Below are 21,326 nucleotides of genomic sequence, written 5' to 3'. Positions count from 1 at the left end.
CTACCAGTAAACAGTTGCATTATCTTGGGGAAGTAACAATCCCTCTGAATATCAGCTTTCTCCTCTGTAAAGTGGGACACTTGGACTATGGTTTCTATGTTATTTTATAGGCTCATACTTTTTATCATTTGATATAATTGCAAATTACCTTTGATCTGTTTGAACAAGCAGCAACCCCAACATCTGGAATCCAAACTGCGGTCTGAATAGCTCCAGAGCCAATGACAACAGTTTGCAAGACGGAGCCATCCTGAAATGAAATGTATTTAAAAGCACATATTACTTAACCTTCGTTATTATTTACACTTTGAATTTATACATCACAGTTACAAAAACGTTCTAAAATCCAGCTAAATTTGGTGATGTCCAATTGCACAGCTACTACCTAATTTTCTAGAGCCTATGATTTTCAACAAGAAAAATTAAAGAGTGGTAGATTCTGAAAGAGGTTTCTCTGGTATTCAAGATATTATTACACAAAATATTCCTAGGATTGGTTAGGTTAATTCTTTCCATATGCAAGTTAATGTAGAAACATTTAAGATAAAAATAACATCTATACTCTTACCCTTAAAGACCAAATGTTCATGAGCCCACCTAGTCCACCAGACACCAGGGCCAACCCATCCGAACTAAAGGCAACGGTGCGGACAGGAGTGATGTGTCCCCGCAGCTGATAAACACACTGAGCTCCAGTTGGTTTCCTATATCCATCCTGTAATTCATTTTTATATTTTAATATATATTGAAATTAAAACAATTTATAGATTCAAGATGTACAATTCATTCTTGGAAATTTTATATTTCTGTGCAATACTGGGGAGGAGGGAAGGACAGCTCTCAGAAGGATAAGCCTGACTGAGAAAATAATAAAATATTAACTTGCTTCTCCTTTGCTAAAGGCGAGTTTCATCTTTTTTATGTACTTCTAAGCAAATTTTCTAACTCTTCAAATTGGGGGAAATGATGCATTTCTAACCTCAAAAACGGAAATGCTAACTTCTACTTCTTAATGAGTGTTTTAATTTTTAAAGTTAGCTCACTATAGCCCTGGCCGGTTGGCTCAGTGGTAGAGCGTCGGCCTAGCGTGCAGAAGTCCCGGGTTCGATTCCCGGCCAGGGCACACAGGAGAAGCGCCCATCTGCTTCTCCACCCCTCCCCCTCTCCTTCCTCTCTATCTCTCTCTTCCCCTCCCGCAGCGAGGCTCCATTGGAGCAAGGATGGCCTGGGCGCTGGGGATGGCTCCTTGGCCTCTGCCTCAGGCACTAGAGTGGCTCTGGTTGCAACAGAGCGACACCCCGGAGAAGCAGAGCATCTCCCCCTGGTGGGCAGAGCGTCGCCCCCTGGTGGGCGTGCCGGGTGGATCCCGGTCGGGCGCATGTGGGAGTCTGTCTGACTGTCTCTCCCCATTTCCAGCTTCAGAAAAATACAAAATAAATAAATAAAGTTAGCTCGCTATAATTTTTATTTTTAGCACCCAACATTGTGAAATGTACATGCTGCTCTATACAAACTGGGACCTCTTGTTATCGCAGATGGTTCTGTCACGTGGTGCCTAATTTCATATTTGCTCTGCAGGTTTTAGACATATGATAGGTAAGGCCTGTCCAAATATTCTCCAGCACAAAGAGCAAACTAGATTTATCTTTAGCACTTCCACCTCCCCTCTGTGATATATTCTTTTCATTAGTGCTACCTACCCATCCCTCCTTACCCCCCTTTCTCCCTGCCCTTAACCTTCCTCTTCCTTCTGGATATGACAGAGTATAATACCAGATATAGCCGATTATTTATTTATTTATTTATTTATTTATTTATTTATTTTATTGGTGAGAGAGAGAGAGAGAGAGAGAGAGAAAGAGACAGGAAGGGAGAGAGATGAGAAACATCAACTCATAGTTTTGTCACTTTAGTTATTCATCGATTGCTTCTCATGTGTCTTTGACCAAGGGGCTCAAGCCGAGTCAGTAATCCCTTGCTCAAATTAGCAACCTTGGGCTTCAAGCCAGTGACCTTTGGGCTCAAGAAGAGACCTTGGGATCATGTCAGTGATCCTGCACTCAAGCCAGTGACCCTGTGCTCAAGCTGGTGAGCTTGCACTCAGGCTGGGATGAGCCTGCATTCAAGTCAGCAGCATTCAAGTCAGCAACCTCGGTGTTATGAATCTAGGACCTCAGCGTCTCAGGTTGCTGCTCTGCCACTGCACCACCACCAGTCAAGCCATAAAGCCTACTTCTTCCTAGGGATATTTGCATCATGAACAAAAGGAAGAGCAACAGAGGTTGCAAAATGGTGGCTCAGGATGCAATGTGATTGGGCCAACCAGTGATGTAAAAAATATTAAGTCAGGTATCAAGGTGTAATATTAAGAGATTTTACTAAAAACACTGAATTTATTATTTCCATTACCAGAAATGACCACCACATAACATTTACTGCGTATCTCACCTTAACAAGTAATATGGTGTCTCTCACTTACAAAACAGTAAGCTAGTTCAGAGAGTACACAAAGCATGGCAATCATTCATGTTTCCCTAATGGATTGTGTCCTTTGATAATAGTTTCAAATAAGGTCTTAAAAAACCAGAACCTTCACCTGGTAATTTGATTCCTGGTCCCACCATCCTTCTGAAGTAGCCATACTGGTTTGTGTGGTATCTTGTGGAATACGCCAAACACACACTAAGCCACTCTGACAGCCACTTTAAAAAAATGATCACATAAAAACAAAATATGTTGATATGCAGAGGTAAAAATATTTCAAATAACAATCAACTAAGATCTGACAGAACTACTACAATATTATTTTAAAATTTATTTGTAGTAGGAATGCTATATCCTTTATAAGAAATACAACTAGGTCCACTATTCTAACAACATCATACCTAGGATAAGAAGGTCACAAACCAAATTTCAAATTCTTATTTTTCTAAGGTGATCTTATGGAATTACATATTTTAAGACTAATAACTGGCAATAAACTAAGACTACTGAGAAACCACATTTAATGTAAGTAACAGTTTATACTAATATAAAAATTAAGACACACACACAAATTTATAACATACGTTGCCATCAGTAAATGCAACTTGGATCCTTTCCCTGGGAAGCTGCACCAAGCAATGCCATTTACAATAGATGGATGGCAGAGTGAATGTAGACAGCACCAGCATCCTGAAATAGTCCCCCAGAGCTTCACATTTTCTTCTTGGGCACATGTCATAAGAATATGACCTGTGGGGTCCCACATCATACTAACAAGAGTCTCCTTAAAATGGAAAGGGAAGAAAAAAAGTCATATTACTGCTTCCTTCACAAATACTTTACACTCAATTTAAGACATATTCTATTAATTATTTGGAAATCACAATTAAAAGCAAATCAGATACAGTTATATCATTCCCAATCACTCGAGCAACTAACCCTTTAATATAGCCTGCATCATATTATTTACTGTGGTCAAAGCACAATAAATGTTAAATAAATAATGAAATTCTGATTCAGAAGAAATATGTTACCCCTCATTAGCCTTTTTAAGAGTTATCTTTATTGACATTAAAATTAGAAAAAGAAGAAACTTTTAAAAATGCAACCCTCATGCCAAAATAGCAAATACTTAAGAGAAACTGGGGCATGTTTTGTTTTATATGGTTGTTATCACTGTGTTCTGACTTTTTTTTTTTTTTTATCCTCCTTCACAACTTCCAATTCTTGGCTTCATGCAAACATGTGATTTGCCTAGCTGGCCCTTTAAACATCTGAGCCAGCAACCTTTGTTTAAGGCAGTGGTTCTCAAAGTGTGTGCCAGGGCACACTGGGTGCCCTAGAAGATTTCCAGGTGCGCCCTATGATATTCCAGAGAAATATGTGCCTGTTGAGGACAAAAAACCCAACAGGGCTTTTGGAGTTTATAGATTTGGGGGAGACAGAGGTGGGGGGAATTGGCTGTAAGCTGACAGTCTGTCCAACCCCCCACCTCACTTGACTGATTAGGTTGCAAAAGGCTATTAAGCTGTGGTCCTGGATTGATTATCCTACCCCCCATGTTCCCCAGAAAGATTGGAGGCAATTTTCTTCTATCCTTTGTTTAGTGTAAAGTTAAGAGGATATGTATAGTGGGGTTTTTGAATTGATGATTAAACATAAGGAATTGTCTCTTGAAGCCTTTTGGATTTCTATAAAAGAAGAATATGTGGCAATATCTAAAAAAGCTTTGAATATTTTACTACAATTTTCAACATTCTATTTACGTGAATTGGGATTTTCTACTCTCAACACAATTAAGATTAAAAAGAGAGAAATTCTTCAATGTATTAATGAAGAAATGAAGAGTTTGCCTTTCATATATATGCCCAAACATTGAAGAAATTGCTAGGACACATTAGGCTCATGTTTCTCATAAACACAAGAATAAAAAAACTTAACACTTGCGCCAGGACCTGCTGAATTTACTAAATCTTACTAAGAATGTATCTATATATATATATAAAGATAACATTTTGTCGTTTTTTTTAATCCCTCTTTTTTACAAATTCTAAAAAGCATAACTCAAAAAATGTAACATAAGAATGTTTTTTAATGTCAGAATAAATTTAATTTTGTCGTATTTATTTTGTTTAATTACCATAAAAGCACACTTGGACTTTATATTTTTTTCCTTTACTATTTGACTTAATTATTACAACATATTTCTCAGAAATTTGTATATAGTGCGCCTACAATTATTTGTAGAATTTTAAATGCACCCTGACTTCAAAAAGTTTGAGAACCACTGCACTAAGGGAAAGGAATCTTTCTTCACAGATGGAATTTCTCTCATTAACGGAAGGTACTTTGACAGAGGATGTTCCTACTTCATTGCTTTGGTTTTACTCCTTAGCTTGATGCCTTTCTTACACAGACATTTTCATGTATATACACGGCCTACAGGTTTGTGTAACAACAGAATATTAATCATAAGTGTCTGATGTACAAAATTTTAAAGAAACTAGTATCAAGAAAACAACAGTAAGAAACAAAAAAAGTAACCATCTGGTAAAGATGCTTTACCTCATGTGCATCAATTAGAACAATGCCTCCTTTCTCAAGTGGTTCCTTTGTTCCCAATAATAATTTTCCATCAAAATATCCCACAGCAAATGGTCTGTCTTCACTGAACCACGCTATGCATGTTATAGACACTAACATGGTAAGAACAAAATAAAAAAAAAAATAAAAGAGTTGTCATTGTCTAACTTAAAAGGCAAAGACTTTGCAACAAATTTATGCTACTGCAATCACTGCAACTAAGTTTCCAGACACTTCTGTAATGAACTCAGACAAAATGTAGGCTTATGGCAGGGATTCCATGTAACCCACTTTAAAAGTGTTATTTATAAGTGATAAGGACTATCTCATTAAAAAAAAATATATATACACACACACACACACACACACACACACACACACCACTCATTAATTTATTTTTTTGTATTTTTCTGAAGTTGGAAACAGGGAGGCAGTCAGACAGACTCCCGCATGTGCCTGACTGGGATCCACCCGGCATGCCCACCAGGGGGCAATGCTCTGCCTATCTGGGGCATTGCTCTGTTGCAACCAGAGGCATTCTAGCGCCTGAGGCAGAGGCCATGGAGCCATCCTCAGCGTCCGGGCCAACTTTGCTCCAATGGAGCTTTGGCTGCGGGAGGGGAAGGGAGAGACAGAGAGGAAGGAGAAAGGGAGGGGGTGGAGAAGCAGATGGGCGCTTCTCCTGTGTGCCCTGGCCGGGAATCCTGCACGCCAGGCAGACGCTCTACCACTGAGCCATCCAGCCAGGGCCCACACTTAAATTTTTTAAGTACAGTTTACATTCAATATTATTTTGTATTAGTTTCAGGTGTATATGGGCTACCTCATTTTTAAATCTTTCACTATATTCAGGTGGTACTGAAAAAGATAAAAAATTGAATTCCCTTGCTGACTTTGAGTGATTGCAGCACTTTTTTTTTTTTTAGCAGCAGGAGACAAGAAGGGAGAGAGATGAGAAGCATTAATTCTTCGTTGCAGCACCCTAGTTGTTCACTGATTGATTTCTCATATGTGCCTTGACCAGGGGGCTCCAGCCCAGCTAGTGACCCCTTGCTCAAGCCAGTAACTTTGGGCTCAAGCCAGCATCCATGGGGTTATGTCTATAATCCCCCACTCAAGCCAAATGAGCCCGTGCTCGAGCTGGAGACCTCAGGATTTTGAACCTGGGTCCTCGGCATTCCAGGCCAATGCTCTATCCACTGTGCCACCGACTGGGCACACTAGGCACACCAGGTTCTTTACTTTTGCAGAATCTACCATGAAATTGAGAAGTGAAATAACCCAAGTTATAGGGGAAAAAAAATTACTTGTCTCTTCTTTTGCCTAATATTCCCTACTGAGTTTCTATATTCTATCAAACAGATTCTACTCTAACAATATATACTCGTATTTGCTTTTTTTAAAGTATATATAACAATGGACGGCTACAAAAGAAAGTAAAAACTATACAGCTCACAAAAATTAGGGTATATTTTATCGCTTCATATTCATTTTGAAATATCCTCTAATTTTTGTGAGCAGTGTATTTGTGGGAGTTAAATGGAGACATGGGAACTGAGAAGATTGGAGAACTTTTTACTGTCTAGCTTTTTAAATTAAAAAAAATTTGAACCTTATTACCTATTTTAAAAATCCCAAACTGTTCTATTCTGTTAACAGAGTACAATTTAAGCTAGGGCTGTGAACTTTGTAATATCCCACTCCCCCAAACAACTAACAAAAACTAGTAAGATGTTTATATATCTAAACGGAATGATGTGAGAAAATCAATTAAAGGAAGACTTCCTACTATCACTTAACAGACTGGGAACTCCCCTCCTCCTGTTCCCATTTCGTCAATTTCACTCATAACTTTCAAGGATGACCCAGAGCCTGCTGTAAGTGTTCAGATACTTACACAAAAGATGATTAATAGAACACTATTAGATCTCTTTTGGTAGAGGCATGTGGTATAGGTTGGGAGAAAAGCATCTTTCAAATGAGTAATTAAAACAAAACACCAACTGGACAATTTAGAAAACAAAGCCAAAAGTAATATTCACTCAGCATTTTTAAAAGCAGGTGTCAAAAAAACCCCCAAAGATTTTTGATTGGGGGATCACTTTTTCAACTAATCCAAATCTAGTCATTTACCATCCTTTCGATAGCAATGCTCCAATTCTTTACGGTGCATGGTGGACACATCGACAACTTCAATCAGTCCAAGAGATCCGTCCATCCGCCCCACCAACAACAATTCTGGAGACTCTCCTGACCAGGCTGTAGCTGGACCTTCCTCTGGCCAAGCCAGGGAAGATACCCAATGAGGCTGAATATCTACTAATCCTTTTCCTCCTAAACATAAAGAAAATGGTAGCTGGTTGTTACTTAATTCTTAAAAAACAATGACAAGAACAACAAGAAATACTACTTAATTCTAATATAACTAAAAGCAGTCCCCAATTTTATTTATTTATTTATTTATTTGTTTGTTTATTTATTTATATTTTATTTTTCTGAAGTGAGAAGCAGGGAGGCAGAGAGACAGACTCCCACATGCATCTGACCAGGATCCACCCAACATGCCCACTAGAGGGTGACGCTCTGCCCATCTGGGTCATTGCTCTGTTGCAACTGGAGCCTTTCTAGCATCTGAGGTGGAGGCCATGGACCCATCCTCAGCGCCTGGGCCAACTTTTGCTCCAATGGAGCCTTGGCTGTGGGAGGGGAAGAGAGAGATAGAGAGAAAGAAGGTGGGGAAGTGTGGAGAAGCAGATGGGCACTTCTGTGTGCCCTGGCCAGGAATGAACCCAGGACTTCCACACGTGGGGCTGACGCTCTACTGCTGAGCCAACCAGCCAGGGCTAGCAGTTCCCAATTTTAAAACAGCCTATTTATGAATATGACTGTAAGACAGGATCCTTCATTTACATGTAATATATAAATTAAGAAATTAGTAATCTTTTCTAGAACTATAAGTGAAACAAAAATGGTAGCTTTGTAGAAAAAAAGAGTAAAGGAAAATACTCAGTGTACAAATGTTAATCAATTAAATCCTTTCCTAACAATTGCTGAAAACCAAATTAACGTAAGAAATGTACCTACAATTAAGGCCAGCTATTCCTTCAAATATGGGAAATAGCATAGCCATTCTGTAAATATGCAAAAACAAACAAAATATTGATAAGCCCAAGATTGCATTAATAATTTTTACTTTCGAGTGGTATTATTAAAAATCGATGAGTTTGTACCTATGAAATAGACATAATTAATAGAAATATTTCAAATGATCTAAAAAATACAAAACTGAAAATTCAGTGACCACTATTTCCCTTCAAATTCTACTCCAAATGAATTCTTAGTGGCACATGAAAAGAATTTTTGCAGTTTTATTTTTTTAAATATATTTTTACTGATTTCTTTTTAGAGAGGAAGGGAGAGGAAGAAGGAGAGTAAGGGAGAGGGAAAGAGGGGGAGGGGGAGGGTAGGGGAGTGGGGAGAGGGAAAAAAAGAGAGAGAGACATTGATTTGTTCTACTTATTTATGCATTCATTGGTTGATTCTTGTCTGTGCCCTGACCAGGGATTGAACTCACAACCTTGGTGTTTCTAGACAACACTTGAATCAACTGAGCTAACTGGCTAGGGCAAGAAGTTTTAGTTTATAGATACTGGGTTAGTTGACACTCCAAGAAAGGAAATCAGGAATTGAGTATTTCCTCTTTAATTTAAACCATAATTAGGCATAGATTTTCACAGATGATGAATACACTGTGAGTTTCAAGGTGAAGGGAAGCCATTGTTTGGACTCAAAAGGTACTCAAAGGTACTCAAAAGTACCTTCAGTAGTTTACTAGTATTTATATGACTTACCGTTAACCTGCCAGATAGTCACCATCTTTTCCAAAGCTCCAGCTAGATATTTGCCACTTATACTCCAGGAAACAGGTGAGAAGCTTAGATCACTGGGTGACCCAAGGCTATTCTCAGCCTCCCCTTCCCTAGAATATAATAGATATTCATGTAATTCTAATTCCCATCACCCAAAAGTAAACTAAACCCCAAACCTTAATGTAAAAGCTTCATGTAGACCTCATGTAATAGCAGATTCTGACTATTTCAAAAGCTTGGCTAGCAGTATTTGACAATCACATATTTGCTAGTGTTTGTCAAAATGTGAAGAACAGAATTATAAAAGGGTGATGCTTATGTCATGCATCATTTAATGTAGTATATAATTGTTAATTAAGAGATTCTGATTCTGTATGGGTTGTACAACGGTTATTGTTCATGACACATTCTTGTTTCTAGGTAATTCTTGATATCTAGGTAATTTCTCGAAAAGAAATACTTACACCTAGCTACATTCCACTATAAAAGAAATATCATTACTGTAATTCCTAAATAATCCTTAAAGAATGATAGAAAATTAGACTACTGTTTTACAGAACTGAACATTTATTTGCTAGATAGTAGACTTTGATTTAATTCTGAGTAAATCCCGATATTGATAGCTAATAATTTTATTTGCTGAATAACTATTCTAAATACAAACTATTAAAACTATTAAAAACACAAAATTGGGATACAGCAAGACTATTATAAAAAAATTGCAAAAAAATTTTAGCGACAATTTAATTACATTAAACCAACCAAAAATGAAGTATGTTTAAAATTCCTTTATTTTAAATGTTACAAAGAGAGACATTAGCACTTACAATCTGTTAAACACGCAGGTCTGTTGCAGTGAATATTGCTTCCTGGTAACATTCCACACCCGGATGGTGCCATCACTGCCACTTGTAGCCAAGAGTCCTTTTTTATTACACCAAACACAAGTCATTACCTAGAAAAGTTAAAAATATACAGCAGTATTTGAACAAGTTTTGATTCAAGTGATTCTGTCCTTTGAAAATTTTCTATCAAATTAAAGAAAAATCAACCAGAAAATTGTAAAAGTATCCATGTTATAATACAATATGCATGAACTCACTCTTTTCTAATTAGCTTGTAAATATACAGCCATTTGAAGTACAGCTTTAAAGTACTATGCCCAAACTCATTTGAGTCATCTGAGACCTGTTGGTATTTTTATTAAACATGTTTACTTAATTCTATAAAGTATAAATACTTCAACATATCTATTTGTTTTATAAACTAACACAGATTAAGAAGTGATTTTAAAATTAGTAAACAGGGGTAAGTCTTTATTTTGTAAACTGCCCTGTCACTGCTCGAGGGCCCAATAGGTTGTATTAAAACAGAGAGGCCAATTTCTCTTCCTTTTGCATGCATAAGCCTTCATTTTTGGGGGAAGCTATTCCATTGGTTTTCCTCTTATCCACCATCTGATTTTCCTGCCTGTATACTATTATGTCAACCCAACATATACAGAGATGATAACTACCAGATAAATATTGCTAATTGTGTGTGTGTGTGTGTCTGAGAGAGAGAGAGAGAGAGAAAGAGAGAAAGAGAGAAAGAGAGAGAGAGAGAGAGAGAGAGAGTAGGACAAGAGGGATTGAGGGAAGAAGGCAGGGAGGGAAGGACGGAAAGAGGGAGGGAGGGAAAGAGAGAGAGAAAGTAAGAGAAAGAAAAAAATAAAGAGGAGAAAAAGAAAAGAGAGCTCTATAAACTTTGGGCTTTTTGAGAAAGGTAGAAACTATTTTAACTTATATAAGGTGATCAGCACACTTGGGGCTCAAAATACATACCCTGTTTTGATGAGCCTCCAATTTGATAAAGGAACATTTTCTGAGATCTCCTCCCATATCAGCAAGTGTTTGTGGAGTAGTTTGGTTGTCACGGTCATGCGCAGCAAGAGTACGCACGAGCTGCTGAGCAGCCCATTGCCTATGCTGTGAGGACAGCCTGGAGGACAGGCAGCAAGCTGCCAGGGCATTAGCCAGCTCCAGAGGGCCTACAGCAGAAGGATGATAGGAGGGATGGATATACAATTGGACACTTAAACCTGCTAAACAAAAGAATGAAATGATGCCCATGTGAGAGCTGGTGCTGGTGAACAAAAATGGGTTAACCTATCTCTCTTAAGAATTAGCACTTATGCAAGTAATCATTTCACTAACATATGCATATGACATAAAGCATTTATCTCATCAAATTCTATAAAAAATTCTAATTTATTGCAAATATGATTTATAGTCATCAATCAATAGTGTTTTCTTTAAGGACACACAGAGTGAGAATGCAGTAAAAATAAGTTTAGGGCCAGGGTAGAGGCAGCATGCCCTAAAGAATAAGAATTTGGCCTTTGTTGCTCAAAAGTGATCTTACCAGCCAGTCAGGCTGACAGATCCAAAGGCCCATCTCTCTTGGCCACAAGGTGTTGATAAAGGGACAGTAGTGATTAAGTAGTCCCTTCGAAGTGTTATCATCTTGGCCCTGCCCAGTTGGCTCAGTGGTAGAACACCGGCCCAGTTGTGTGGATGTCCCTGGTTCGATTCCCAGTCAGAGCACACAGAAGTGACCATCTGCTTCTCCACCCTTCCTCCCCCCACCCTTCCCCTCCTGCAGACATGGCTCAATTATTTCGAGCACACTGACCCTGGCCACTGAGGATGGCTCCATGGAGCCTCTACCTCAGGTATTAAAAATAGCTTGGTTGTGAGCATGGCTCCAAATGGGCAGCCCCAGAACAAAGTTGCTGAGTGGATCCCGATTGGGGCACATGTGGGAGTCTATCTCCCTTCCTTTCACTTGGAAAAGAAGGAAAAAAAGTGTTATCATCTTAAGACAGAAAAATAACACTACCTTTATCTAAATTTTCTTAAGAAAGTCTATCAGGATTATTATCTATGGTGACTCAAACCATAATCTAATCAAACCAAGACTAATGTACTTTTTTCTAATATTTATTGTCATGTACAATGAAAAAGTATCCATGTACTTCTTTTATGACCTAAACTTAAGTACATATTATGCAATTCATAACAGAACAATGCAAAAAAAAAATTTAAAACATGAATCAAACTAATTAGAAAACTGTACAAATTGATTAGAAATTAAATTGTATGAAACTTACCTTTCTTTTCAACTTCTGACTTATCATAGTTGGGTCTCAGTTTGGCCCCTTTGTCTGCTAATAATGCCACAAGGGCCTGAGTTACAACAAAGTTTGGGGAAGTCACAAGCTTATTCTCTTCGGCAATTCCTCGGAGAAAGCTGGGTAGAAACTTTCTCTGAATTGGATCATCAACCGTAGTTAGGTTTACACCTGTTGCAGCAGAAATCAAGTTCTGAAGAGGCAATTGAAACAAAGAGGTTTAATTTTTACATATGATTTTGGAACAAAGAAGGGTGCACTTTAAAAGGTTCTTTTAAGAATTGGTTGAAAATAAGCAATGCCCCAAGAAAAGTACTGAAAATTAGCTTACCTGTGTACATAACTGCACCAGCAGTTTTGCAGCACTAGGCGTGTTTGATGCCAGACATCCCACTGCTGTGCTCAGATAGGCGAGGCAAGAGATGGGCTTGTTGGCCTTGCTGTGCCCACCTCGTGAGCGGTCTGTGGTGCTTGCCATGGCAGAAGGGCTGGTGGATAGGCCAGCTCTCCCTGCTGCAGCCAAGCACATTAATCGAACGAGTGTTCGGATATCTGTGAGCCCAAGAGATTCAAGACCAGCAGCCAGGCTACAACTGGAACCACTGCCAGGAAAGAAAAACACTTTAGATGAATAAGGAAACCGTTTTCTTAAGGGATCATTTGGAATCCCATATAGCAGCCATAGTACCAAAGACCAAAATTAAAGGCAAGCTGCCCTATCATTAGTCATGCATGTCCTAAGACAGGGGTCCCCAAACTACGGCCCGCGTGCTGCATGCGGCCCCCTGAGGCCATTTATCCAGCCCCCACCGCACTTCCAGAAGGGGCACCTCTTTCATTGGTGGTCAGTGAGAGGAGCATAGTTCCCATTGAAATACTGGTCAGTTTGTTGATTTAAATTTACTTGTTCTTTATTTTAAATATTGTATTTGTTCCCTTTTTTTTTTTTTTTTTTTACTTTAAAATAAGATATGTGCAGTGTGCATAGGGATTTGTTCATAGTTTTTTTTATAGTCTGGCCCTCCAAATGGTCTGAGGGACAGTGAACTGGCCCCCTGTGTAAAAAGTTTGGGGACCCCTGTCCTAAGAGATGTCCAAAAATACTATGTAAGCTGGAAAGTTACTGAAACTTTTTAAAAAATAAATATTGACATATGCTTGAAATACAACTGAATTACTGAAATATAACATACAGAAATGCTCACAAATCATGAATTTTCACAAACTAAACAAATTCATGCAACTACATTCCAGATCAAGAAAAAGAACTTTGCCAGAACCTCAGATGACTACTTGGGCCCTTCTCAGTCACTAGGCTCTCAAAAGTAACCACTGTCCTAATTTCTAAAGCCATGAGTCAGTTTTGCCTGTTTCTGGACATTGTATAACTAAAATAATAAAGTATGTATTTTTCTTTTGATCAATATTGCTTTTAAGTTTTGTTCATGTTGCATTATAGTACTGGGTGTTCATTTTCATTGACATATAAATAAAATCTACCACAATTAGAGAGTAATGGCATGGTAGGAAGCGATACCGATAAATCTGCCCCAAAACTCAACAAGATCTTCAACCAGAAACAGAAAAACCTATCCTTGGAGCCTCCAGATGTTTCACAATACACCTGAAGGTATGGTCGAGTGAAAAATTGGCTAAATATATAATCAAATCCCGAAGGATATAGGGAGTAAGAAATGCTCCGCCTTCCTCACTAACCTAAATAGGGCTGCTTTCACTGGGAACTGAGAATATAGAAACTGAGGCGGGCAAAGGGGGTGAATAGATCCAGGCCGCGGCACAAACGGCTGAGCCAGGCTGTGGCACAGAGATCCAAGCCGAGGAAAAACTGTGCCTGTGGCAACCCAGTCAATACAACCTAACACTCGCGCCAAACCAACACAAAGAAAGACAAGTGGGGCAGCCATTTTCCCTGATCTCCTGGTCGGAGCATGCAAATAGTGGGCGAGAGATGCCTCTGAGTGCCTCAGCAGTGGGCACTCGTGTTACCCCACAGAGAGGCAGAGTCAGAGGCCTTTGGGTGGGTCGAAAGCGGAATCTCTGGGCCGCCCCAGCACCCTGAAAAATCCGCGCATGGGGAGGAAGTGAGAGCCAATTCCAACGCTGGAACTTTTCTGTGTGGGTGGGGGTTTCACTCAAAGTGTGAGGCGGCTGGCCTGATATCCTGGTCTATGCGCACGGAGAGTGGGCAAGAGATTCCTCCCAGCACCTCAGGAGTGGGAGCACCTGTTATCCCACAGAGGGGCAGAGTCAGGGGCCTTTGTGTGGGCCAAAAGCGGAATCTCCAGGCTGCCCCAGCGCCCTGAAAAAGTCGCGCACAGGGAGGGAGCAAGAGCCAATTCCAACACTGGAACCTTTCTGTGCAGGCGGGGGTTTCTCTCAGAGCGTGAGACTGCCGGCCTGATATCCTGGTCTGCGCACAGATAGTGAGCGAGAGTTTCCTCCAAGCGCCCCAGGAGTGGGCGCCCGCCCGTGTTACCGGACAGAGTGGCAGAGCGAGAGGTCTTTGAGTGGGCAGAAGCCCCGCCTGATTATGCTAGCAGCTCTGACTGACTGAGCCTTACCCAGAGCCCTGTGCTGAGTGGGAATAGAGTGGGGAGTTGCCAGCTCTTTGAGCCTCTTACTATCCAGGCAGAGGCAGCAGCAACCCCATAGCTGGATTATCAGGCTACTAACTGAGGAAGGAAAGACTAGGAGAGAGGCTCCAGGAACATGGACTCTCTCCCTGTCGGAGCCTATAAATGCTAATGAGCCTCGACTGCCAACGAGACTGAAGCACAATACATGACATCGCCATAGAGACTTATCAACTGCAAACCTCTACCTGAGCGTGCCAAAGGGGCAGAACCCGGGGTACAGAGTCACCGACCAGGAAGAGGGAGAGAAAAGAAAAAGCAAGAAGATAACCTCTCAAAATCAAGAATAATCCGCAGACTTTATAACCTATCCCATTTTATTATATTTGTTCGTTTCTCTTATCTTCATTCTTGATTTTTTTTTTCCTCTTCCAATTTGGTCATTTAACTCTTTGCCGGTCTTACTCTCTCCTCTCCTTGAACTACACTACCCATAAGTGTTACATCTCCCATTATCTTTTCTTTCCTCTTCCTTTCTCTCTATGAGGGTTGCACTCCAAAACCCTTAACTCTCTTTCTCTCTCTCTCCTCTTTTTTCTTATTTTAGTGGTTCCCTCTTTTTTTTATCTCTCTCTTCCTTTTCTCCCTCTACATTAGTTTCTTCCTTTCTCCTTTACGTCTCCTCTCATTCAAACCTCAATAACGAACAAACTATCTTATCTGGGACTCAAACTTATGTTTGTGGCATTTTGGGGTTTTTTTACTTTCACCTTTTTAACTCACTAGCAGTGCTCCCATCCCTGGCTCTCCATTTTATCTAGTTCTTATTCCACTAAATACAATAGTAATTTTTTAATTTGTCCCCCCATTTTCCTGTTTCCCTCTTATTCCTCTCATCATAACTCTTAGTCAACCAATACCTAAAAGCAAATCATTTTATTCTTGACCCAAATTTTTTTCTTATTTGCTTTTTGTGGATCCACACCCCCTTTCTTTTTTTTTTTTTTTTTGCCCCTTTATTACTTCTCCCCAATTCAGGCACTCCAGTACAGGCATTGTTTGTTCAATTTAATACAATATAATTCACAGTTCACCACAAGATTTTCTCAAGAAAGAGGGGAGAGGAGAGGAGAGGAAAAAAGGAGGGGGGGGGAATAATTTCCTGTTATTAAATTTTTTATTTTATTTTATTTTTCTTTATTTAATTATTAATTTTTTTAAAAAACAACTCTTTGATTTTTAATTTTTATTTTTTTAACTTTTCATTCTTTATGAAATCTCATTAATACTATCAACAAAACCACCCTCAGATGCCATCAAGGAAGAGAAAATCGAATATCATGGATACAAAAGAAAGAGAGGTAACACAGATAGATGAGGAAAAATCTATGGAGAAAAAATTTAATATATTGGAAACCTTGGAGTTAAATGACAAAGAATTTAAAATAGAAATCCTAAAAGTACTCAGAGATATACAAGAAAACACAGAAAGGCAAGTTAGGGAGCTCAGAAAACAACTCAATGAACACAAAGAATATATTTCCAAGGAAATTGAAACTATAAAAATAAATCAAACAGAGATGAAAAACTCAACTCACGAGCTGAAAAACGAGGTAACAAGCTTAGCTAATAGAACAGGCCAGATAGAAGGTAGAATTAGTGAAATAGAAGACAAGCAACTTGAGGCACAACAGAGAGAAGAAGAAAGAGACTCAAAAATTAAAAAAAATGAGATAGCCCCACAGGAATTATATGACTCCATCAAAAAGAATAACATAAGAATAATAGGTATATCAGAGGGAGAAGAGAGAAAATGGAATGGAGAACATACTCAAACAAATAATAGATGAGAACTTTCCAAGCCTGTGGAAAGAACTAAAGCCTCAAATACAAGAAGCAAACAGAACTCCGAGTTTTCTTAACCCCAACAAACCTACTCCAAGGCACATCATAATGAAATTGGCACAAACCAACGGCAAAGAAAAAATTCTCACGGCAGCCAGGGAAAAGAAGAATACAACATATAAAGGAAGGCCCATTAGATTATCATCAGATTTCTCAACAGAAACTCTACAAGCTAGAAGAGAGTGGACCCCAATATTTAAAGTCCTGAAAGAAAGGAACTTTCAGCCACGAATACTATACCCATCAAAGCTATCCTTCAAATATGAAGGAGAAATAAAAACATCCACAGATACAGAAAAACATTCACAGATACAGAAAAGATGAGGGAATTTATCATCAGAAAACCCCCACTCCAGGAATTACTAAAGGGGGTTCTCCAATTAGATACAAAGAACAACAAAAAAAACAAAGCCACAAGTAAAAGCTCCAAGAACACAATAAAACCAAATTTAAACTGTGACAACAACAAAAAGAAAGGGGGCGGAGAGGATGGAGATTAACAGTAGCAAAGGACGATGGAGTGCAAAAGTACTCACAAAATAGTGCAGTACAATGAACAGGGTAGGAACCCTTTTCATTACTTAAAGGTAACCACCATTGAAAAAACCACCACAGAAGCACATGATTTAAAAAAGATAGCAACAGAGGAAAGATGTATGGAATACAACCAAATAAAAACAGAAGATAGAAAAATGAAAGAAGTATCAAACAAGACACAAAACTAACAGAAAGCAATCTATAAAATGGCAATAGGGAACTCACAAGTGTCAATAATTACACTAAATATAAACGGATTAAACTCACCAATAAAAAGGCACAGAGTAGCAGAATGGATTAAAAAAGAAAATCCAACTGTATGCTGCCTACAGGAAACTCATCTAAGTAACAAGGATAAAAACAAATTCAAAGTGAAAGGCTGGAAAACAATACTCTAAGCAAATAACATACAAAAAAAAAGCAGGCGTAGCAATACTCATATCTGATAATGCTGACTACAAGACAGCAAAAGTACTCAGAGACAAAAATGGCCATTTCATAATGGCTAAGGGGACACTGAATCAAGAAGACATAACAATTCTTAATATATATGCACCAAACCAAGGAGCACCAAAATATATAAGACGGCTACTTATTGACCTTAAAACAAAAACTGACAAAAATACAATCATACTTGGAGACCTCAATACACCGCTGACGGCTCTAGATCAGTCATCCAAACAGAGAATCAACAAAGATATAGTGGCCTTAAACAAAACACTAGAGCACCTGGATATGATAGACATCTACAGGACATTTCATCCCAAAGTGACTGAGTATACATTTTTCTCCAGTGTACATGGATCATTCTCAAGAATTGACCATATGTTGGGCCACAAAAACAACATCAGCAAATTCAGAAAAATCAAAGTTGTACCAAGCATATTTTCTGATCATAAAGCCTTGAAACTAGAATTCAACTGCAAAAAAGAGGAAAAAAATCCCACAAAAATGTGGAAACTAAACAACATACTTTTAAAAAATGAATGGGTCAAAGAAGAAATAAGTGCAGAGATCAAAAGATATATACAGACAAATGAAAATGACAATACGACATATCAGAATCTATGGGATGCAGCAAAAGCAGCGATAAGAGGGAAGTTCATATCACTTCAGGCATATATGAACAAACAAGAGAGAGCCCAAGGGAACCACTTAACTTCACACCTTAAGGAACTAGAAAAAGAAGAACAAAGACAACCCAAAACCAGCCAAAGAAAGGAGATAATAAAAATCAGAGCAGAAATAAATGAAATAAAGAACAGAAAAACAATAGAAAAAATTAATAGAACAAGGAGCTGGTTCTCTGAAAAGATCAACAAAATTGACAAACCCTTGGCAAGACTCACCAAGGAAAAAAGAGAAAGGACTCATATAAATAAAATCCAAAATGAAAGGGGAGAAATCACCACGGACACTGTAGATATACAAAGAATTATTGTAGAATACTATGAAAAACTTTATGCCATTAAATTCAACAACCTAGAAGAAATGGATAAATTCCTAGAACAATATACAACCTTCCTAGACTGAGTCAAGAAGAAGCAGAAAGCCTAAATAGACCTATTAATAGAGAAGAAATAGAAAAAACCATTAAAAATCTCCCCAAAAATAAAAGTCCAGGCCCAGACGGCTATACCAGCGAATTTTATCAAACATTCAAAGAAGACTTGGTTCCTATTCTACTCAAAGTCTTCCAAAAAATTGAAGAAGCAGCAATACTTCCAAACACATTTTATGAGGCCAACATAACCCTCATACCAAAACCAGGCAAGAATGACACAATAAAAGAAAACTACAGACCAATATCTCTAATGAATACAGATGCTAAAATACTAAACAAAATACTAGCAAATCGAATACAACAACATATTAAAAAAATAATACATCATGATCAAGTGGGATTCATCCCAGAATCTCAAGGATGGTTCAACATACGTAAAACGGTTAACGTAATACACCATATCAACAAAACAAAGAACAAAAACCACATGATCTTATCAGTAGATGCAGAAAAGGCTTTCGATAAAATACAACACAATTTTATGTTTAAGATTCTCAACAAAATGGGTATAGAAGGAAAATATCTCAACATGATAAAGGCCATATATGATAAACCATCAGCTAACATATTAAATGGCACAAAACTGAAGGCTTTCCCCCTTAAATCAGGAACAAGACAAGGTTGTCCACTCTCTCCACTCTTATTTAATGTGGTACTAGAGGTTCTAGCCAGAGCAATCAGACAAGACAAAGAAATAAAAGGCATCCATATCGGAAAAGAAGAAGCAAAGGTATCACTTTTTGCAGATGATATGATCCTATACATCGAAAACCCCAAAGAATCCAAAAAAGACTACTAGAAACAATAAGCCAAATACAGTAAGGTCGCAGGATACAAAATTAACATTCAGAAGTCAATAGCCTTTCTATTTGCCAACAATGAAACATTTGAGAATGAACTCAAAGGAATAATCCCCTTCATGATTGCAACAAAAAAAAATAAAATACCTAGGAATAAACATAACAAAGAATGTAAAGGACTTATATAATGAAAACTATAAACCATTGTTAAGGGAAATCGAAAAAGATATAATGAGATGGAAGAGTATTCCTTGTTCTTGGTTAGGAAGAATAAATATAATCAAGATGGCCATATTACCCAAAGCAATATACAAATTTAATGCAATTCCCATCAAAATTCCAATGACATTTTTTAAAGAAATGGAGCAAAAAATCATCAGATTTATATGGAAGTATAAAAAACCCCGAATAGCCAAAGCAATCCTAAAGAAAAAGAATGAAGCTGGGGGCATTACAATACCTGACTTCAAACTATATTATAGGGCCACGACAATCAAAACAGCATGGTATTGGCAGAAAAATAGACACTCAGACCAATGGAACAGAATAGAAAACCCAGAAATAAAACCACATATATATAGTCAAATAATTTTTGATAAAGGGGCCAACAACACACAATGGAGAAAAGAAAGCCTCTTCAATAAATGGTGCTGGGAAAACTGGAAAGCCACATGCAAAAGAATGAAACTGGACTACAGTTTGTCCCCCTGTACTAAAATTAACTCAAAATGGATCAAAGATCTAAACATAAGACCTGAAACAATTAAGTACATAGAAGAAGACATAGGTACTAAACTCATAGACCTGGGTTTTAAAAAGCATTTTATGAATTTGACTCCAAAGGCAAGAGAAGTGAAGGCAAAAATTAATGAATGGGACTACATCAGACTAAGAAGTTTTTGGTCAGCAAGAGAAACTGATAACAAAATAAACAGCCAACTAAATGGGAAATGATATTTTCAAACAACAGCTCAGATAAGGGCCTAATAACCAAAATATACAAAGAACTCATAAAACTCAACAACAAACAAACAAACAATCCAATAAAAAAATGGGAAGAGGACATGAACAGACACTTCTCCCAGGAAGAAATACAAATGGCCAACAGATATATGAAAAGATGCTCATCTTTAGTTATTAGAGAAATGCAAATCAAAACTGCAATGAGATACCACCTCACACCTGTTAGATGAGCTATTATTAACAAGACAGGTAATAGCAAATGTTGGAGAAGCTGTGGAGAAAAAGAAACCCTCATACACTGTTGGTGGGAATGTAAAGTAGTACAACCATTATGGAAGAAAGTATGGTGTTCCTCAAAAAACTGAAAATAGAACTACCTTATGACCCAGCAATCCCAAAACTCAGAAACATTGATACGTAAAGACACATGCAGCCCCATGTTCATTGCAGCATTGTTCACAGTGGCCAGGACATGGAAACAACCAAAAAGCCCATCAATAGATGACTGGATAAAGAAGATGTGGCACATATATACTATGGAATACTACTCAGCCATAAGAAATGACATCAGATAATTTACAGCAAAATGGTGGGATCTTGATAACATTATACGAAGTGAAATAAGTAAATCAGAAAAAACCAGGAACTGCATTATTCCATACGTAGGTGGGACATAAAAGTGAGACTAAGAGACATTGATAAGAGTGTGGTGGTTACGGGGGGGGGGGGGGGGGGGGAGAAGGGAGGGGCACAAAGAAAACTAGATAGAAGGTGACAGAGGACAATCTGACTTTGGGTGATGGGTGTGCAACATAATTGAACGACAAGATAACCTGGACATGTTATTTTTGAATA

General features: G+C 38.2%; 1 protein-coding gene across 9 annotated transcripts in view; it reads right to left on the bottom strand.

The window, feature by feature from the left end:
- The window catches only part of HERC1 (HECT and RLD domain containing E3 ubiquitin protein ligase family member 1), a 235,788-nt gene that overhangs the window by 36,472 nt on the left and 177,990 nt on the right, over nucleotides 1-21,326 (bottom strand). For 7 of the 9 annotated variants that reach the window (XM_066274158.1, XM_066274161.1, XM_066274162.1 and 4 more), the window contains exons 49-59: nucleotides 12,440-12,710; nucleotides 12,088-12,301; nucleotides 10,760-11,019; nucleotides 9,764-9,891; nucleotides 8,919-9,046; nucleotides 7,201-7,401; nucleotides 5,050-5,180; nucleotides 3,069-3,268; nucleotides 2,597-2,702; nucleotides 569-715; nucleotides 149-250 (exon numbers count right to left, since the gene is read on the bottom strand). In XM_066274158.1, the coding sequence (XP_066130255.1) occupies nucleotides 149-250; nucleotides 569-715; nucleotides 2,597-2,702; nucleotides 3,069-3,268; nucleotides 5,050-5,180; nucleotides 7,201-7,401; nucleotides 8,919-9,046; nucleotides 9,764-9,891; nucleotides 10,760-11,019; nucleotides 12,088-12,301; nucleotides 12,440-12,710 (1,888 nt within the window). The remainder of the gene's footprint in view (nucleotides 1-148; nucleotides 251-568; nucleotides 716-2,596; nucleotides 2,703-3,068; nucleotides 3,269-5,049; nucleotides 5,181-7,200; nucleotides 7,402-8,918; nucleotides 9,047-9,763; nucleotides 9,892-10,759; nucleotides 11,020-12,087; nucleotides 12,302-12,439; nucleotides 12,711-21,326) is intronic. The other 2 variants (XM_066274165.1, XM_066274166.1) reach the window with 1 other exon arrangement.

The sequence above is a fragment of the Saccopteryx bilineata genome, chromosome 4 (genome assembly GCF_036850765.1).
Source record: "Saccopteryx bilineata isolate mSacBil1 chromosome 4, mSacBil1_pri_phased_curated, whole genome shotgun sequence".
Classification (NCBI taxonomy): Eukaryota; Metazoa; Chordata; class Mammalia; order Chiroptera; family Emballonuridae; genus Saccopteryx; species Saccopteryx bilineata.
Note: the sequence above shows the minus strand (reverse complement) of the source record. Positions and strands in the feature narration are given on the sequence as shown.